Genomic DNA, 15,721 nt, shown 5'->3' with positions numbered 1-15,721 from the left:
CTCTCCACCCTTATTACTCAGGGACTCAACGGGGGGGTTTTGGTGTCAGCTGAAGAGGAGAGAAATGGCGGAAGAAGCAATCCTAGGGTTCTTGGAGAACCACGACGAGATCGCCGATTCCGGCGAGTTCGCGGCGGCGCATGGGATCGACCACAACGAGGTGGTCAACGTCATCAAGAGCCTCCACGGCTTCAGATACATCGACCCTCAGGTCATTTTCGCCGTCCAGTGGTGCCCCGCTGCTTTTGCCGATCGGTCGTGCGCCCGCATTTTTCGTCGATTCTTCTCTGGGTTTTGTTTGTAGCGAGTGCTAAAGGGCGTGTGTGTGTATGGGGCAATGCTTGTCCGTTCCGTTGCTCGTACGCCGCGGGAGAGTCTTGATTATGACGGGGTTGGACATGGCGGAATTGGTGTTGATATGGGTACATTGGAGTTTGTGGACGCCGATCATCCACCGGGTCGCGGATTTCGTTGCATGTGTTTGTGCTTTTCGCTTCTTTGTTACACCAATGTTAACGTTATGGGCTGGACTGGACGTGCAGGACATTAAGAGGGAAACGTGGGTGCTTACAGAGGAAGGGAAGACGTATGCGGTTGCCGGATCACCTGAAGTGCAGCTGTTTTTGGCTGTACCGCCAGAGGGTATCTCTCGTGATGAACTTCAGGTTAGTACCGCCACTTTCCATCTGATTGGTTTTTGCCATGCTGTCGACGTTGTGCCTGGCGAGTGATTCTTTTGTAGCAAGTTTGCTTTCTAGGGGGTAAATGTGGATTTCATCCTGCGAGTTGAGTGTATAGCATATGGAGCTGTTGACATATTTCTAAAAGTTTTCCCTTTTCGAATTCTATGTAAGAATATCTAAGAATGGATGAATTATCACCGAGTTAATTCATGGATGCAGAAAAGGCTGGACCCCTCGGTTTTCAAAATAGGTTGTGCACAAGCAGGGAAGAATAAATGGGTCGAGATGGGCAAACATATATCTAGAAAGGTAAGCAACTATGCTATTTTGTTGATGAATTTTCTGGCTTTGTATCTTCTGTTCAAAAGCTTTCTTCCTTGCTTATTTAGGTTTCCTTAGGGTTTGACTTCATTTTATTAGATCGTCTGATCTGTATTCCTCCGATTTGTAAGAGCGTGAATAATTCTTTCTTATTTAATTCCTTTTTCTTGAGTTTCGCGGAACTCGTGAAGTGAGTATTTTACAGATATTCGGTTCTTGATCTATAAAATGTTCTGACTGCAGATGTGTTGATGCAATTTCCTGCATAATGGTGCCTTATTTTAGTTGTTTGGATGCTACTGGAATTTACTGACTGTAAAGTTGGAAGAATTGAACTAAACATTCTGCTAATTGCTGTAAAGGTTTATTGAGGAATGCCTGCCTTTCAGGTCAACATCCAATGAAAGCCATCTATTTCTGGAGTATCCAGAAATGAAGAAGAAAGCACTACAGAAAATGTGTTGTTTCTTATTTGCTGCTACTTTGCATTACCTTTGGCATTTACTTTTACTGAAAGCAGCTGAGATGGAAGAAATTTCCCCCATTTTCAAGTCATTTGGATTTCTCTGAACATTTTTCTGCCTTCCGTCCATGTTGGACTTTCAAGTAATGCAGTGCAGTCTTTCCCTGTTAACATTTAGGCTTTCTCATTAGCTATTGTTTTTCTGTGTCCATAGTTTTGCTTGGAGAATCTATGAGATGTACTCATCCTTTGCACATTTGTAATTTGCAACACAGTCAATGCATTATGATACACTAGAACTATGGAGCACTAAAATTTACATTGCCAAATTTTTAGTGGAGAAACACAGTAACTTGTATTGAATCTTTAAATATCTTGCAACTTAGGGTATTCATTTTAGCATGATCTTTTCTACCATTTAGCATTCTAAAATGTTTTCTTCTAACAATTAATTCATTTAGCATTTCATTTTCGTTTGCCAATCAGCTGCCATCCTTGCTCTTGGCGATATTGGTTTCCTTTTAATTTTTTTTTAATGCATGTCCTATTTTATATTTATAGAATAAAATAAAATGTACAAAGCATACGAGCAAAATAAATGGGCTTGAAATTTACTTGAGAGCTATAAAGTATTTTCTTTTAGTTTCTAACATGGAATATATTGTTTGAGCTGCACTCCGTTCTTCATGTTCAATGTTTTACTTTCCCAGATTGTTAGCATTTGAATTTGATTGTGGGTATATAAGTTCTATGTGACTTTTCTTTGTTCTAGTTGTATTATAAACTGCTAAAGGAAGAATCAGTGTGTCTTGGATGTTAGATGATCTAACATCAGATAGTTTGTTGGCTTGCCTCATTTGGTTTGCTGCGTTGAATAGGTTTTTTTTTTTTTCTTTCTCATGACTTCTGCCATTACTATTAGCATCAGTTGTCTTCATAAGTTTAAGAGTGAAGTCAAATGTTTAGTGCAATTGTGGAGAGCTTGAGTGGCTGGATTTGAATTTTAGTTGGTATATAAGTTCCTGATACATTATTATTGGTTGAGTTTTTCTTTGAGGATAAAAAAAGGAAACCCACTTGTTCTTGGCTCTAAGTTTTGAATGCACCCATTTTCTATTCCTTATTTTATATTTTTAACAAAGAAATAGAAATCTTCTTGTAGGTTCAACATGTGGATGACAAAGTCAAAGATATGCTTACACGGATAAAAGATGGGCAGGTGAGTGAACTGTTCGTGAATTCTTTCTTACCACTTAGACCTTCTTCGTTGTAATATGTCATTCGTTATTATAATTTTTTTTTTTGTCATTGTAAGACTTACTTTCCATGTAATAAGTATCATCTAGTATGTAACAAGAGATCTCTCTGACGTTTGAGAGTAAAATGGTAAGATCTTCAATGAAGTGGGGTTCTTCAAAAGATGCATGCGGATAATACCAAACACTCGAGAAAATTATTGTTTAGTAGGTCCATGTTGTCTATCGTTCGGTATGAAGTTATGAACCTTCTTAGGCCCCGTTTGGTTCAGCATTCCCAAGGGGCTTTGGCCTCGAAAGCCCTTGGGGAAATGCTAGGGCGTTTGGCAAGCATTCCCCATGGGCTTTTGACCGAAAGCCAGCATTGAGAATGCTCAAAGCTGGTCAGGACCAACTTTGGGCTTTCAACATTTGCCAAATGCTGAAACTAATTTTTTTCCTCCTAAACTACCCTCACTTATTCTTTAATATTCCGGTTTTCCACTTGTTATTGTTCATCTTCTTCGTGAAAGGGCGGCCGGCGACACCGGAACTGGACGGCAAAGGGCGGGCGAGGTCGCCCGACCCAGGCGATGGCCACCTGAGGTCGCGCGACCGCCCAGGCGCCGTCGGCCTGGGTCGCGCGACCCCAGGTGGCTGTCGTTTGAGGTCGCGTGAGTCCATGCGACGGTGCCTGGGTCGTGCGACCTCAGGCCTTGTCGCTTGAGGTCGGGCGACGGCTGTCAGTGCCGGATCTGGCTCGCTGGTGGCCTTAGCCCTTCCCGCCTTCGGCAAAGGGTAACCTTTTTTTTTTAATAAAAAAGAAAATCCCAAAGCCCTTTGCAAAAAAAAAAAAAAAACCAAACACTACTTGGGCCAAAGTAGCTTCACAAAGAATTTTTTACTAAATGCCATTTGCATTTTCCCAATGGGCTTTAACCTAAAGGTATTTGCATTCCCCCGAGGCTCATTTGCAAAGTTGAACCAAACGGGCCCTTAAGCCATTTGTGGCAAATGGTCTCAACTTTTTGCTAGAGATACTACTGAAATTCCTGTGGCTAGTAGACATGCGATTGTTTGAGTTGCAATGGGTGCTGTAAGTTATTGAGGTTCACAATGTGGGCTTATCCATCAGGGAGAAGTATTTTATGTGTTGGTCATACAGCTGATTTGGCGTGATTGACCAATCACATTGCTTGCTATGCATTTCATTTATTTGGCACTTAAAATTTGAAATCACTCAATTTTAATTGGCTTGTCACACCACGTATTATTGGGAAGTGGTGTACTTCTCACATGGATAACTTTCTCATCCACCAAAGTCATGCATAATGGGGTATGGATATTTGGTAGGCTTTGGTGAGTATCTGGTTGCTTGTGCATCGATGCAAGCTTAAGGATGTGTAGCATGAGGTTTACTACAATAAAATCGACACATTAGTAATTTAAGGACTTGTCCCCCTCTTGTTCTTCTCTTTTAGATCCAGATTTAAATTTGAGTAGTTTATACAGACTATTTTGTCCCTTTTTTCCTTCCCGCTCATGTCATTTTTGAAAGGTCTCTTGACCTAATATCCCCTTTGTCTCAGGATATTGATGCAGACAACATCAAAGCTCTCAGAGCAAGAAAGCTTATTATTCCACAGTAAATACTATCTTTTAACTTTTGGTTTGCAAATTACTTGGTTGGTCCAGAAGTTGTAAACTTTCTCGGGTTTTCTGTTCTTAATGCTCACATCTATGTAAAACCTGTTTTCTTCAAGGACATGGAAGGGTTACTCAGTGAAGAGAGGTCCTAATTATGCCCCTAAAAGGAAGAAGGCTGCTACAGATTTGACTCGGGAAAATCTCCAGAGGTATTAATTTTACGTTTTGGTTTTTTTTTTTTTGGTCGGTGTTTTACCTTTTGGTTTATTTATTGAGAAAGTTGTGCATTAATGTTGCTAAATTAGTTGGTCTATGAGGGAAATTGTTTGACGTGTGAGTTTCTGTTTACCCAATGTCCCCTACCTTACAGCTACATATCCCTAAAGATGTGAAGTTCCATTATTTCGGAAAAGTAGAGGGAGTCTGCTGTTGTATGAAAGTCTTCAGATTTATCATTAGAGAGAAAAAGGAACATACATTTACCTTTTAAGTGGATTTCAAATGCTTCTCACTTTCTTTATTGACAGAGGAAAGGGAATTTGACCCTTAAACGGCGATTCGGTTGAAGGGTGATTTTGGTCTTCCAGACGTAACCTTTAAGTTCTTGTGTTTACTTTTATGCTTTTTCTTTTACTAATTTATTCACTTATTTGAATGTCTTGCTTTAGCAGCCAAGCAATTCTCACATTGTTAGAATCTATGAACGCTATTACCTAGTAACTCTCCATTTTCGTAATCATTGGATTATTTACTGTTATGGGTTGTCTTTGTCACATACATGTAACTTGGCTATTTTAAATTGAGGAAATCACACAAGGCTGATTGGTCGATGGATGTAGACCCTGATAATGGTAGCTCATACTGTTTTAGATGAGATATGATGTGCTTGTGTCCGGTTCACTTTTGTGAACTGATAAAGCGCGCTCTTTTATTGCAGGGGTGACTGGAAGGATTTAGAGTTCAAAGAGTATAACTTCAGCGCCAAGGGTCCACCTGCCGGAGGTGGCCATATTCATCCACTTCTCAAGGCAAGGATTTTATTCTTTAGATGTTTTTATTGAGGAGATTAATATTATGCTTAGCCTGTTCCAGTCTGTTTGACCCAAGATGATTGGACGTAGGGCCTAAGGAGAATATGAATTGATCATATCCTTAGCTTTGACCTCTGCTGAAGGGTCCCTACTTGGTGGTCAAATCAACACAATGGACCAACTACTTCAGAACCCCGGTCACTTTTGTAGACTGAAGTAGTACCATGAGTCATCATGGCTACATTTAATCTCTTAGACAGTTAAGGTGCTTAGTGCCATGGAAACTGTGCGTCCCCCCGGGCATGAACTGAGATTTTGATGTTATGTTCAACTCAACTGGTTGTTGCATGTATCTTTTTATTAATCATGGTATCGCTTCTAAATTTTGAGATCTAGAGTTATCTCCTTCACTTGACATTGATGTGGAAAACCTTTGTTAATCATAAGGATGAATACTGTGTCAATTGTGTAGAGAAATACAGAGCTAGGTACTCAGTGGGTCCTGCAAAAATCATAAAGAGTATATTTAGTCGGACTGTTTGTCAATTTCATAGGAACTGGCCATGTGGATCAATAAATTGGCATCTATTGAAGAGAATTAAGTGGATATGTTAGAGGAGATGAAATCTGCATAAAAATCTATGATATGGTATAACCTGAAAAAAGAAGTTATGGAAAGTCTATTTTGTCACATGCTGAATGTGTTCAGCTAGATCTTGAATATTTTTATGCGGGTCTGGGTCACATATTGTTGACAACACTCCATAAGGTCCAAAATGTTTCAATTTTTAATTGAATTACGAACCGTGCTACCTATCAAAGAAGTGAGGACAGTATCTGGAGTCAAGTAACTTGACTTGCAAAGGATATTATTGAACTTCTTGATTACTTAATTTTTTAGATCGGCTATCAGAAGTATTAATTTATTTTTGGAAGATAAAAAGCAAGTATAGCTGCCCAAAAACAAAGTCCATGTAATTTATGTTTCCTACCATCTTGCTTTCTCCGATTGTTATGGCTACTAAAAGCTGCTCCATTTGCAACATTCATTTGAAATCTTTCATAAACATAGTGGAACTTCGATATGACAGTGAGCTCTTTGCAGTATCATCCTCAAGTTCGTGCTGTTGCCACCGATATTCTCTCATATGTCCATCATTTAAAGTTTTTGCAAATTCGACATATGCAATTTAAGCTTAATTTCTTAAATTTGAAACTTGGACTAGTTATAGATCCTCATCAACTTCGAATAGTCTGACTTCCCCATCACTTTCCTAACTTTTCTTACGAATATTTTATTTTCCTCATTTTCAGGTGAGGCAGCAGTTGAAGAATATATTTCTTTATATGGGGTAAGACGTGGCAATTTCTCATGCTACTGAAAGTATGACAGTTTGTTTACCCTTTTGTTCGTTGGTTCCATAGTTGCTTACAGTGGCTCTTTTGTTGGTTGCAGTTTCGAGGAAATGCCCACAAACAACTTTGTGGAAAGCAGGTATGGGTTCTCATCTCTGTTTTGCTGTTCTATACAAGCTTCATGTTGAAGTCGGTGCTCAGTGATATGTTAAGCACTCATTACAATGATCACAAAACTTACACTAATTGGTCTTATGTATAATACATCTATATTAAGGTTCCATAGTTGGACAACATGCTTCAATTCCTGGTTTTTGCATGCTCTCCAGACACAGATTGAAAGTAGAAAGAATATATAGCACAAAGTACACATTTTCCCTGGATAAAAGGTCATCTCAATTTGTCTGTGAGTTCTATCTGTTGGTGCTGAACATGGGGGGTTTTGGATGCCTACATTCTTCAACTTTTTGTAACTGATGATGCATCTGATGTATTGAGGGCTAAGCAGATGCATGTAAGCGTGCATCTTGAAGGCTAAGTTGATAAATATGAGTTTAGTTGTTTATTGTCTACTTCACGAAATCAGTAATAAGAATAATGAGATCTACCATGCATGAGGTGCTTTTGCCTTATATTTACTGTTGCCCAGCTTTGTTGTAGAATACCAGTCTATGAAGATCTTACCCATTTCTGGTTAATGTGCAGTTTCTGGAACTTTGATGCTCTGTTCCAGCCTCAGCAACACCCTGCTCGTGATTCACATGATACTTTCTTTCTGAAAGGTCTGTCCAATTTGATTGTGTGATCGGTAGTTTCACTTTTTGTGAAGTTGTTCTCATATTTATATGGCTTGTAAACGCATATAGCTCCTTCCATCACGAGGGAACTTCCTGAAGATTATGTTGAACGTGTGAAGAGAGTTCACGAATCGGGTGGTTACCAGTCTCGAGGGTATCATATTTATTTGTTTCATGTTCTTATCAATTCATGTTCATTTTTAACTCCACTCCTGTATTAATCTCTGCTATTGATGTAAGATTTGCCTCACATTTTTTTTTTGCTGATGGATTTTTTTTTTGGGTGAACAGATATGGATATGAGTGGAAAAGAGATGAAGCAAATAAGAACCTTTTACGAACTCACACGACTGCTGTTTCCACGCGGATGCTTTACTTGTTGGCACAGGTGTGGTTGTGCTTGATGCTTTCCTGTCAAAAAGCTTCCTCTGCAATTGTTTGGCCAATCCTAGACTTTGCATTTCTTTCTGTTTATTGTCTCGTTGCATAGTATTGGATCACTTCATCTAGAATAACTTGCAACATTGCCGACAAGAACTAGAACCATTTATGAGCCTTTCATTTTTGCTCCCTTGCTATACCACCTCATAGCCAGTTATAGTTTGTAGAACATAATAAATGTTGGTTTAGACACTTGGTAAATACCGTTAACATATTTTCTGCAGTTCTTCATGTTCCTATAGAACTGTTACATACCCACTTGTTTCAGTTTTTACTTTCTCGCCAAAACCAAAAGAATAGAAAAGATTACAAAAACAATTACATGATTTCAATTTTGCAAATGAATTTAACTGTCCATGTTTTTAAGAATCAGGGTGTTCAACATTAAGTAAAAAGTACAATATCGATTGCTAAAAAGGAAACAGTAGCATAGTGAAGTAAAAGTCGCTTCACACACTAAATGACTTTGTGATGTTATTGTGCAATTTGTCCTAGTATGTTCCGCTTTGAACTAGAAGCATTATTGGGGCCTCTTTGGAAGCAAAATAAGTATTATTTCGGTGTATGATTCTGCCTTAAAAGATTTAAAAAGAAAGAGATTAATCTTTTTTAATTATGAAAAGCTACTAAATGTCAATGTTTAGATGTTTTGCAAGGTTTTGGGAGTTCCAAATTAGATAAAGCTAAAATGTGAGTCGCAAATAAAAGTGGAAGTCAATTCAAATTGACCTTTTATTGTTTGATTTCTTGACATTACTTGCAGAAGAAACCCTTTGAACCAAAGAAGTACTTTTCAATCGATCGTGTTTTCAGAAATGAAGCGGTAGATCGGACCCATCTCGCAGAGTTCCACCAGATCGAAGGTAATTATCTGATTATCCTGGCATGTCGAGAATTGTCGGAGTATATCTGGATTTTGTAGGTTGTTCAGTTACACTGTTTCTCAAATAAGTAGAATAAATACTTAATTGGAGTTTACATCTGTTCTCTGTCCTGAGTTTTCCAATTGTCTCTACGATAAATAAAATCCGGTAGATCTGTGGCATCAGGTGTCAAGCTGTGTCCAAGGTACGGATATGCTGTCTCTAGATAGAACCGTGTTTAAGTGAAAGTGAGTAGAAACATTTTTGGATATTCTGGTAGATATCACATTGGTTCTTTGTATTAATCACCTTTCCGAATCATGACTCTGATTTCAGGTCTCGTATGTGATCGAGGGCTTACTCTTGGAGATTTGATTGGAGTCCTGCATGATTTTTTCTCTCGTATAGGTAAAGAGTGTTCCATGATATCAGCCAACAGAAAGACCTTGGGGAGCCCCAGACAATGATGTGCAGGTTTAAGGTGGTCTTGGTAAATATGTATATTTGACGTACCTCAATTCTTTATCCAGGCATGTCGAAGCTCCGTTTCAAGCCTGCTTACAATCCATATACCGAACCTAGCATGGAGATTTTCAGGTAACATAAGTAGCTTTGTATAGCTTGTTTCGTACGGAATAGGGATCGATCTAGTAGCGGTGGTCTTCTTCGTTACAAGACCCAAGAGGTCTTCCGTTCAATTCCTACCTCTCCCTATTGCTTACCTTCGCACCCCTATACTTGGCTAAGCAAATTGTTTTACATTTTGGCCAGTTACCATGAGGGCCTTGGGAAATGGGTGGAGATAGGGAACTCTGGCATGTTCAGACCTGAAATGTTGCTTCCAATGGGACTTCCTGAGGATGTTCGCGTTATTGCCTGGGGACTCTCCCTTGAAAGGTAAATAGTGTCTCTTCATATTCTTGTTTGTGGCTTAATTGGATGATGAAGTTGCAGGGGTACTATCACATTGGGCGTGTTTTGATGTTAGGATAAATGCAAATGAAATTGATTTTCTGAAGTAGCTGCAGTTTTTCCAATTTCTTTCGTTACTATAGGTTTAGGTTAGGCTGCTTGGCATATTTGTTGCTCAAATCCTTTCATGTTTTGTGGTTTTTGACCCAGACCTACAATGATACTTTATGGGATTGATAACATCCGGGATCTGTTTGGACACAAGGTACGATCTCTCTTTGTTCTTCCCTTTCTCGAGATCTTTCCAGTGAACTGCCCCTACTATTGTCCATGTACTTTTGTCTCATGCAGGTTGATCTCGGTCTTATTAAGAGGAACCCGATATGTCGTCTTGGAATTGACTAAATTATGGGGAACTCATTTTTTGGGGCGCATTTCAATTCTACACATGTTCTTACCTTTTAGAACAAGCAGAAATTCTTACACAGGTCGAGAAGACCATTTCTTTTGTTAACCTGAACGTGCTATAGAAGCACCGTACTTCAATTTTAGTGGTTGCTAGTGAAAATGTGTGTTTCAAATCCTCTGTGCCTCTCTTTTTATCTTGCATAGATCTCATGCCGATGCCTGTGTGGTCATGTTGCTTCGATCCACGCATTGATACCGAGTTCAGATCCGCCCTTGATCGTCCCCTGTTAGCCGACGTGATGTCGACCCTGATGCCAAAACCAATTCGCTCTAATCGAATTCTTGCCAAGTTTGACTAGTTTGAGGATTTGAGGATTTGAACAGAGTAGAGGATATTTAGGCCCGATCCGCCCTGCTGAGGCCGTCCGCTCGACCCGGACTTATATGGACTATGTCTAATTGAATTAGAATTTCATTTTGGATATTAAGGTACGGACCCTACAAACGAACATCCTTGTCTAAATTGTACAAAGCTGGCGGCCTAGAATCCGAGAGGAATCGAAAGAGAAATAGAAAACTTCCTCAGCTCTCGAATTCATTCCCATTACGCAATCCGACAAAATCTCATGTCCAAATAGCCTCAAGAAACTTCATTGTCAATCTCACACAAAACATTAAAAAACAATATAAAATCTCGAAAAGTGTTCAAAATCTAGGTACAGAGGAAAAAACAAAAAAGAGTTCCGCCTTCTTATGCAAACTTCCCGTCATCCAAATTGGACGGATTCGACGAGTTTCAGGACGTGACTACATTCTTTGGAAATTTGGAAATTTTTGAACTCGATTGCACTTTCACGGCAAATTTCGAGGTCTTTGATGCACTCGTCCTCAAAGAAAAAAAACTACGTTCGGGGAACTCAAACGTCGGTACTCTTCAAATAGTAAGATTTCCTATATAAGACTCTCATCTCACAAGAAAAGGAGAAGACAGTTTCGAAACGACAATTTCCAGGCGTTTCGGACCAACATGTCGTGCGAGAACGGAAAGGAAACTCGTACTTAGAAAGCAAATTCTACGTCACAACCTCGTGGGATTTCTTTCGCTTCCAGACGCTTTGTGCTCGCGTCTAAGCAACAACTATTTTCACGTGCACATTTTGGCAAATAAGGACACGAAACATCATGATTTCTTCTTTTCCTATTTTCAAAATAGGCTCGTGACGTGTACCCAGTTGCCAAATTTGTTTGATTAACCAAATTAGCAATGATGATAAACATTAGGAATGGATAGATAATGAGGAATAATAAATGGAGCATATGGTATATACTATTTGCCCTTGTGCAGCCACTAGGGGTGTACCACTGAAATTCCCCCAAGTGTATGATGTGCCGCATTGAATTTTCAATCTTGAAATTCGACCATTCACGACTCTTGGGAGCAACAAAATATTGGGTCATTGCATGGCAATCCATCGAGTGGATAGAATCGTGAGAATTTGAGGAGCAACTTGAAATTTTACACGTAACAAATTTGCATGGGATAACAACACAAATGGTTTCTGAACTTTGGTTCAATGCGAAACGCCGTCCATGTACTTTTGAACAAACAGAAGGACTACATCAAACATTTACTAATAAGTCAAGGTTTACATGGAACAAATTAAAAGTCTAAAGACAACACTGCACATTGGACCAAAGTTTCAGGGACCGTTTGTATCATTTTACCATTTACATATGTATCAAAGAATTATCTTAATTCCACATTTATGTTTCATAGCCAATCCAGCACACGAACCCAATGGCCTCAAACTCTCGACTCGCGATCCTAGCCGGCCACAACAACCGAGGTCGACACATACGAACGACCTGTAACCGTATAAATATACACCGCCGTTACATCATTTCCATGATCTAATACGACATATCGTTTATCGATCAAATTACCCGAGAAAAGCACGAGGAATTTATCGGGACTCCAGTCTGAATCGATCCCTCGTTTCTTCCCTTTTTTCGTCGGACACACTTAGGGCAATAACTTCAAACACAGCACAAGGTGCTCTTTCAACTTCGTACCACGGGGAATCCTATGCCAAAATGATTGAATCCTATATTACTAGTATGCAAAACGGAAAGGAGCGAGAGAGAGAGAGAGAGATCGACTCTCAATGTGAAAACCTGGGCCATAGGTCAACCATTAACATTAATCATCGAAGCCAACAGCTAATGTCTCTTTAGTTACAACTGTCCGAAAACAGCAAAATGGGGCCGGTACCATCCTCCGCATGATGTCATCGTCGACATCATCGCCCAATCATACGGGGTTTTTTCCGGGTCGTACCCGATTCGAACATTGAACTCCGGCCGTCTTGCGCAACCTGGCCTCGCCCTCTTTTTCGTACAAGATGCCAAGCCCATTTCACACATGATGTAATCGTCATTATAGCAATTTTTGAAAGGGTTAATGCTACGAAAAGCCTTAAACTGGAACGTATGCGACAGAATTATCCCAAATTAACTTTTTTACTACAAAAAATCCAAAACTGGTACGCCAAATCATAAAAAACCCAAAACCGGTTTACTTGTGACAAATTTATCTCTTGTTAAATTGGATTAATATCACGAAAAATCACAAATTGATAAACTTGTGACAAACGGATGGGTTAAACTAGGGTTGATCGGTTCACAGTCCGATCCGATTCCAAGGTGGAACCGAGAATCGAGGACTGGACCGGTCCCCTAGGGTTTAGTTCACATTTTACTAATTTTTGTCAATGAATTTATGCCAACGAGGTTCACTTAAAGTTTAGTTCATATTTTAGAAATTTTTTTGAAGAAATAAAAAAAAGTACATGTAGTCGGTCCGATTTAGTCCGGTTCCCCATTGGAACCGGGAATCGGACCGCTTGGACACCGATTCCACTTTTAGGAACCGAGAACTGGATCGACACTTCTAGAAACCGGACCCAACCAGCCAGTTCGGCTCGGCCCGATCTGGGTGGATCCCGGTTTGGGTGATCCGTTTTGCACACCCCTAGGTTAAACGCCAAACCGGTACACCAGTCAACTGCCACGTGCCATCCAACTCAGCAATTTGACGGTAAAATTTAACGGAAACCAACAGAGGGTAAATTTGTCGCTGGTGTATCAGTTTGAGGCTTTTCGTGGTATTAACCATTCTCGAAATTATCATTAATTATTAGATTTTTATTTTTATTTATATATATATTTTTTGGGTGCTCGAAGTGCATTGACATCTGTCCTTGAATTGCTCATTTCGGGCCATAGTCAACTTCGAGGATGAGAAACGGAGAAAAAGATTGGGGGTTTGTGATTACGTGTTTTTGGAATTTGCTTCCCCATCGTTCATTTATGCCTTGCACTTGATGGCTCGAACGAGACATGTACGATGTGGTGCGGAAGCTAACGAAAGCAAATGAGCGACGTTGGCATGAACCACACTCCACGCCATGGTGTTGGGTCCAAACGTTGCGACCGTTCGGGCATATGACGATATTCGTTCAGTTATTCACCGGAGAGCCACGAGAATCTTACCGAGATGCGCAAAAAAGGGAAACACGAGTTCTCGAAATCAAATTTTCTTTTTGTATGGCTGGCATATTGACGTAGTTTCAATCTCGATACTGATATCTACCGGCCTGACCTGGTCATATGCGTAAATCACGTATTGTTGGGACTAGCGAATTCACGAAAAGTCATCTTATCTCGACCTGACTGCAAGAGCCCTAGCCGAGTTCCGACCTCTTTTCGACTTCTAGGTTGAAATGATCTTTTAACAGCTGGCATAGTTGAGTGGGGGTGTCAAGGGGATTTTGAGCTTTATGAATTTTAGGTTGCATATCTTCGATCCCACATCCGAGTGCAAACTGCCACTTGCGATGGCCACCTGCACAAGTGAAAGGCCTGAAATTAGGGGTGTCAAAACCAAACACAGTACCCGAACCGAAACACGAACCGACCCGATCCGAACACGAAATTTTCTTATTGGGTCGGGTTGGGTCTCAACTTGTTTGGGTAACAATAAAAAGAATTGGGTATTGTTTGGATCTATTGGGCTTGGGTACCCAAGCCCAACCCAAACAATAAGCCAACCCAAACAATTTTCAAGCTGAAATTGATATGTTCATAGAGTCATTGGTGCCTAATATATATGAATTAGTCGAGTCCCGCTGGGCGGTCTCGAGCCTACCGGGGCTAGGCTTCGTGACTAAATAGCCTCATCGAAATCCGATGACAAATGCACCTCGAACCCATTGGCTCGCACAAGCTCGTGACTACCCTTGGCCATTGCTGGCAAGACGCTTTTTTTTTGGCACTCGATTTTGTTAGTTTCTAAACCTGCATTATGTTCTTTTGTTGGGGGTTGACATGGCAACCGTGTGAGATCCAAGTGGCCATCGTGTTAGCAATTTTTCCCATTAAATTATTTAGATTCCAATCGAAACAAATTAATCGTATAAAATCGAGAACTCGATACTCTAGACGATGAAAATCAAAGTCCGGCGACCTAAGTTACCATCGAAGCAATTTACCGAGCGCGGGCTAAAAGCGCATACGAAAACCCCGATACTCATCCTTGAAAGAGCCTTATGGACTCAAATTCTAGCGTACGAAACAAGTTCCTTAACAATCAATCCATACATTGCACTCCTCAAAACGTCGAGCACCTCTAACCAAATTTAAAAAAAAAAAAAAAGCGGATCGTCCTCAGCATAAAATCAGAAAATAACGCAACCCAAAAATCATCAAAAAATAATAAGGAAAAAAGCCAAAACAGACACAAACTATGTTCACCGTAAAAAATCCTGAACTATGCCTACTGTGTCACATTAAACATTAACCATTAATTTAAGGTTCATATGGAATAAATTAAAAGTCTAAAACCAACACCGCGCACCTGACCAAAGTTTAAGAACCATTCGTTTCATGTTACCATGTACGTAGGTATCAAACAATTATCCTAATTCCACATTTATCTTTCATAGCTGATCTAGCGCACGGACCAAATGGCTTCAAACTCTCGGCTCGCGATCATAGCCGGCCACAACAACCGAGGTCAGACACGTACGAACCATCTGTACCCGTATAAATATACACCGCCGTTACATCGTTCCAAAAACCTGATACGACAGATCGTTTATCGATCAAATTATCCCAGAAAAAAACCACGACGAATTTATCGGGGTTCTCGTATGAATCGATCCCTCGTTTCTTCCCTTTTTGGTCAGCCGCACTTAGGGCGATAACTCCAAACACAGCACAAGGCACTCTTTCAACTTCGTACCACGAGGAATCCTATGCCAAAAAGATTGAATCCTATTACTAGCATGCAAAACGGAAAAGGGGCGAGAGACCATAGATCAACTATTAACATTAATCATCGAAGCCGACAGCTAATGTCTTTTTAGTTACAACTGGTCCGAAAACAGCAAAAATCGGGTCGGGACCATCCTCCCGCATGACGTCATCGTCGACATCGTCGCCTAACCGCACGAGGTATTTTTTCCGGGTCGTGCCCGATCCGATTTGACATCACCCGATTCGCA

At 40.2% G+C, this 15,721-nt stretch overlaps 1 protein-coding gene across 1 annotated transcript; it reads left to right on the top strand.

Annotated features, from left to right (window-relative positions):
• The first annotated feature begins 28 nt into the window (after positions 1-28).
• On the top strand, positions 29-10,330 carry LOC115688677 (phenylalanine--tRNA ligase alpha subunit, cytoplasmic-like). The gene is made up of 18 exons (XM_030614574.2): positions 29-211; positions 543-665; positions 903-992; positions 2,630-2,686; positions 4,292-4,347; positions 4,466-4,558; positions 5,287-5,377; positions 6,695-6,732; positions 6,837-6,875; positions 7,442-7,518; positions 7,603-7,687; positions 7,825-7,921; positions 8,738-8,837; positions 9,174-9,245; positions 9,368-9,434; positions 9,609-9,734; positions 9,960-10,014; positions 10,101-10,330. The coding sequence occupies exons 1-18, from the start codon at positions 65-67 to the stop codon at positions 10,152-10,154; spliced, it is 1,467 nt and encodes a 488-aa protein (XP_030470434.1). The 5' UTR covers positions 29-64; the 3' UTR covers positions 10,155-10,330.
• Positions 10,331-15,721: the final 5,391 nt, after the last annotated feature.

Source organism: Syzygium oleosum, unplaced genomic scaffold (assembly GCF_021117445.2).
Source record: "Syzygium oleosum isolate NSW1041296 unplaced genomic scaffold, Sole_v2.1 Sole_v2.04, whole genome shotgun sequence".
In the NCBI taxonomy this organism is placed as follows: domain Eukaryota; kingdom Viridiplantae; phylum Streptophyta; class Magnoliopsida; order Myrtales; family Myrtaceae; genus Syzygium; species Syzygium oleosum.
Note: the sequence above shows the minus strand (reverse complement) of the source record. Positions and strands in the feature narration are given on the sequence as shown.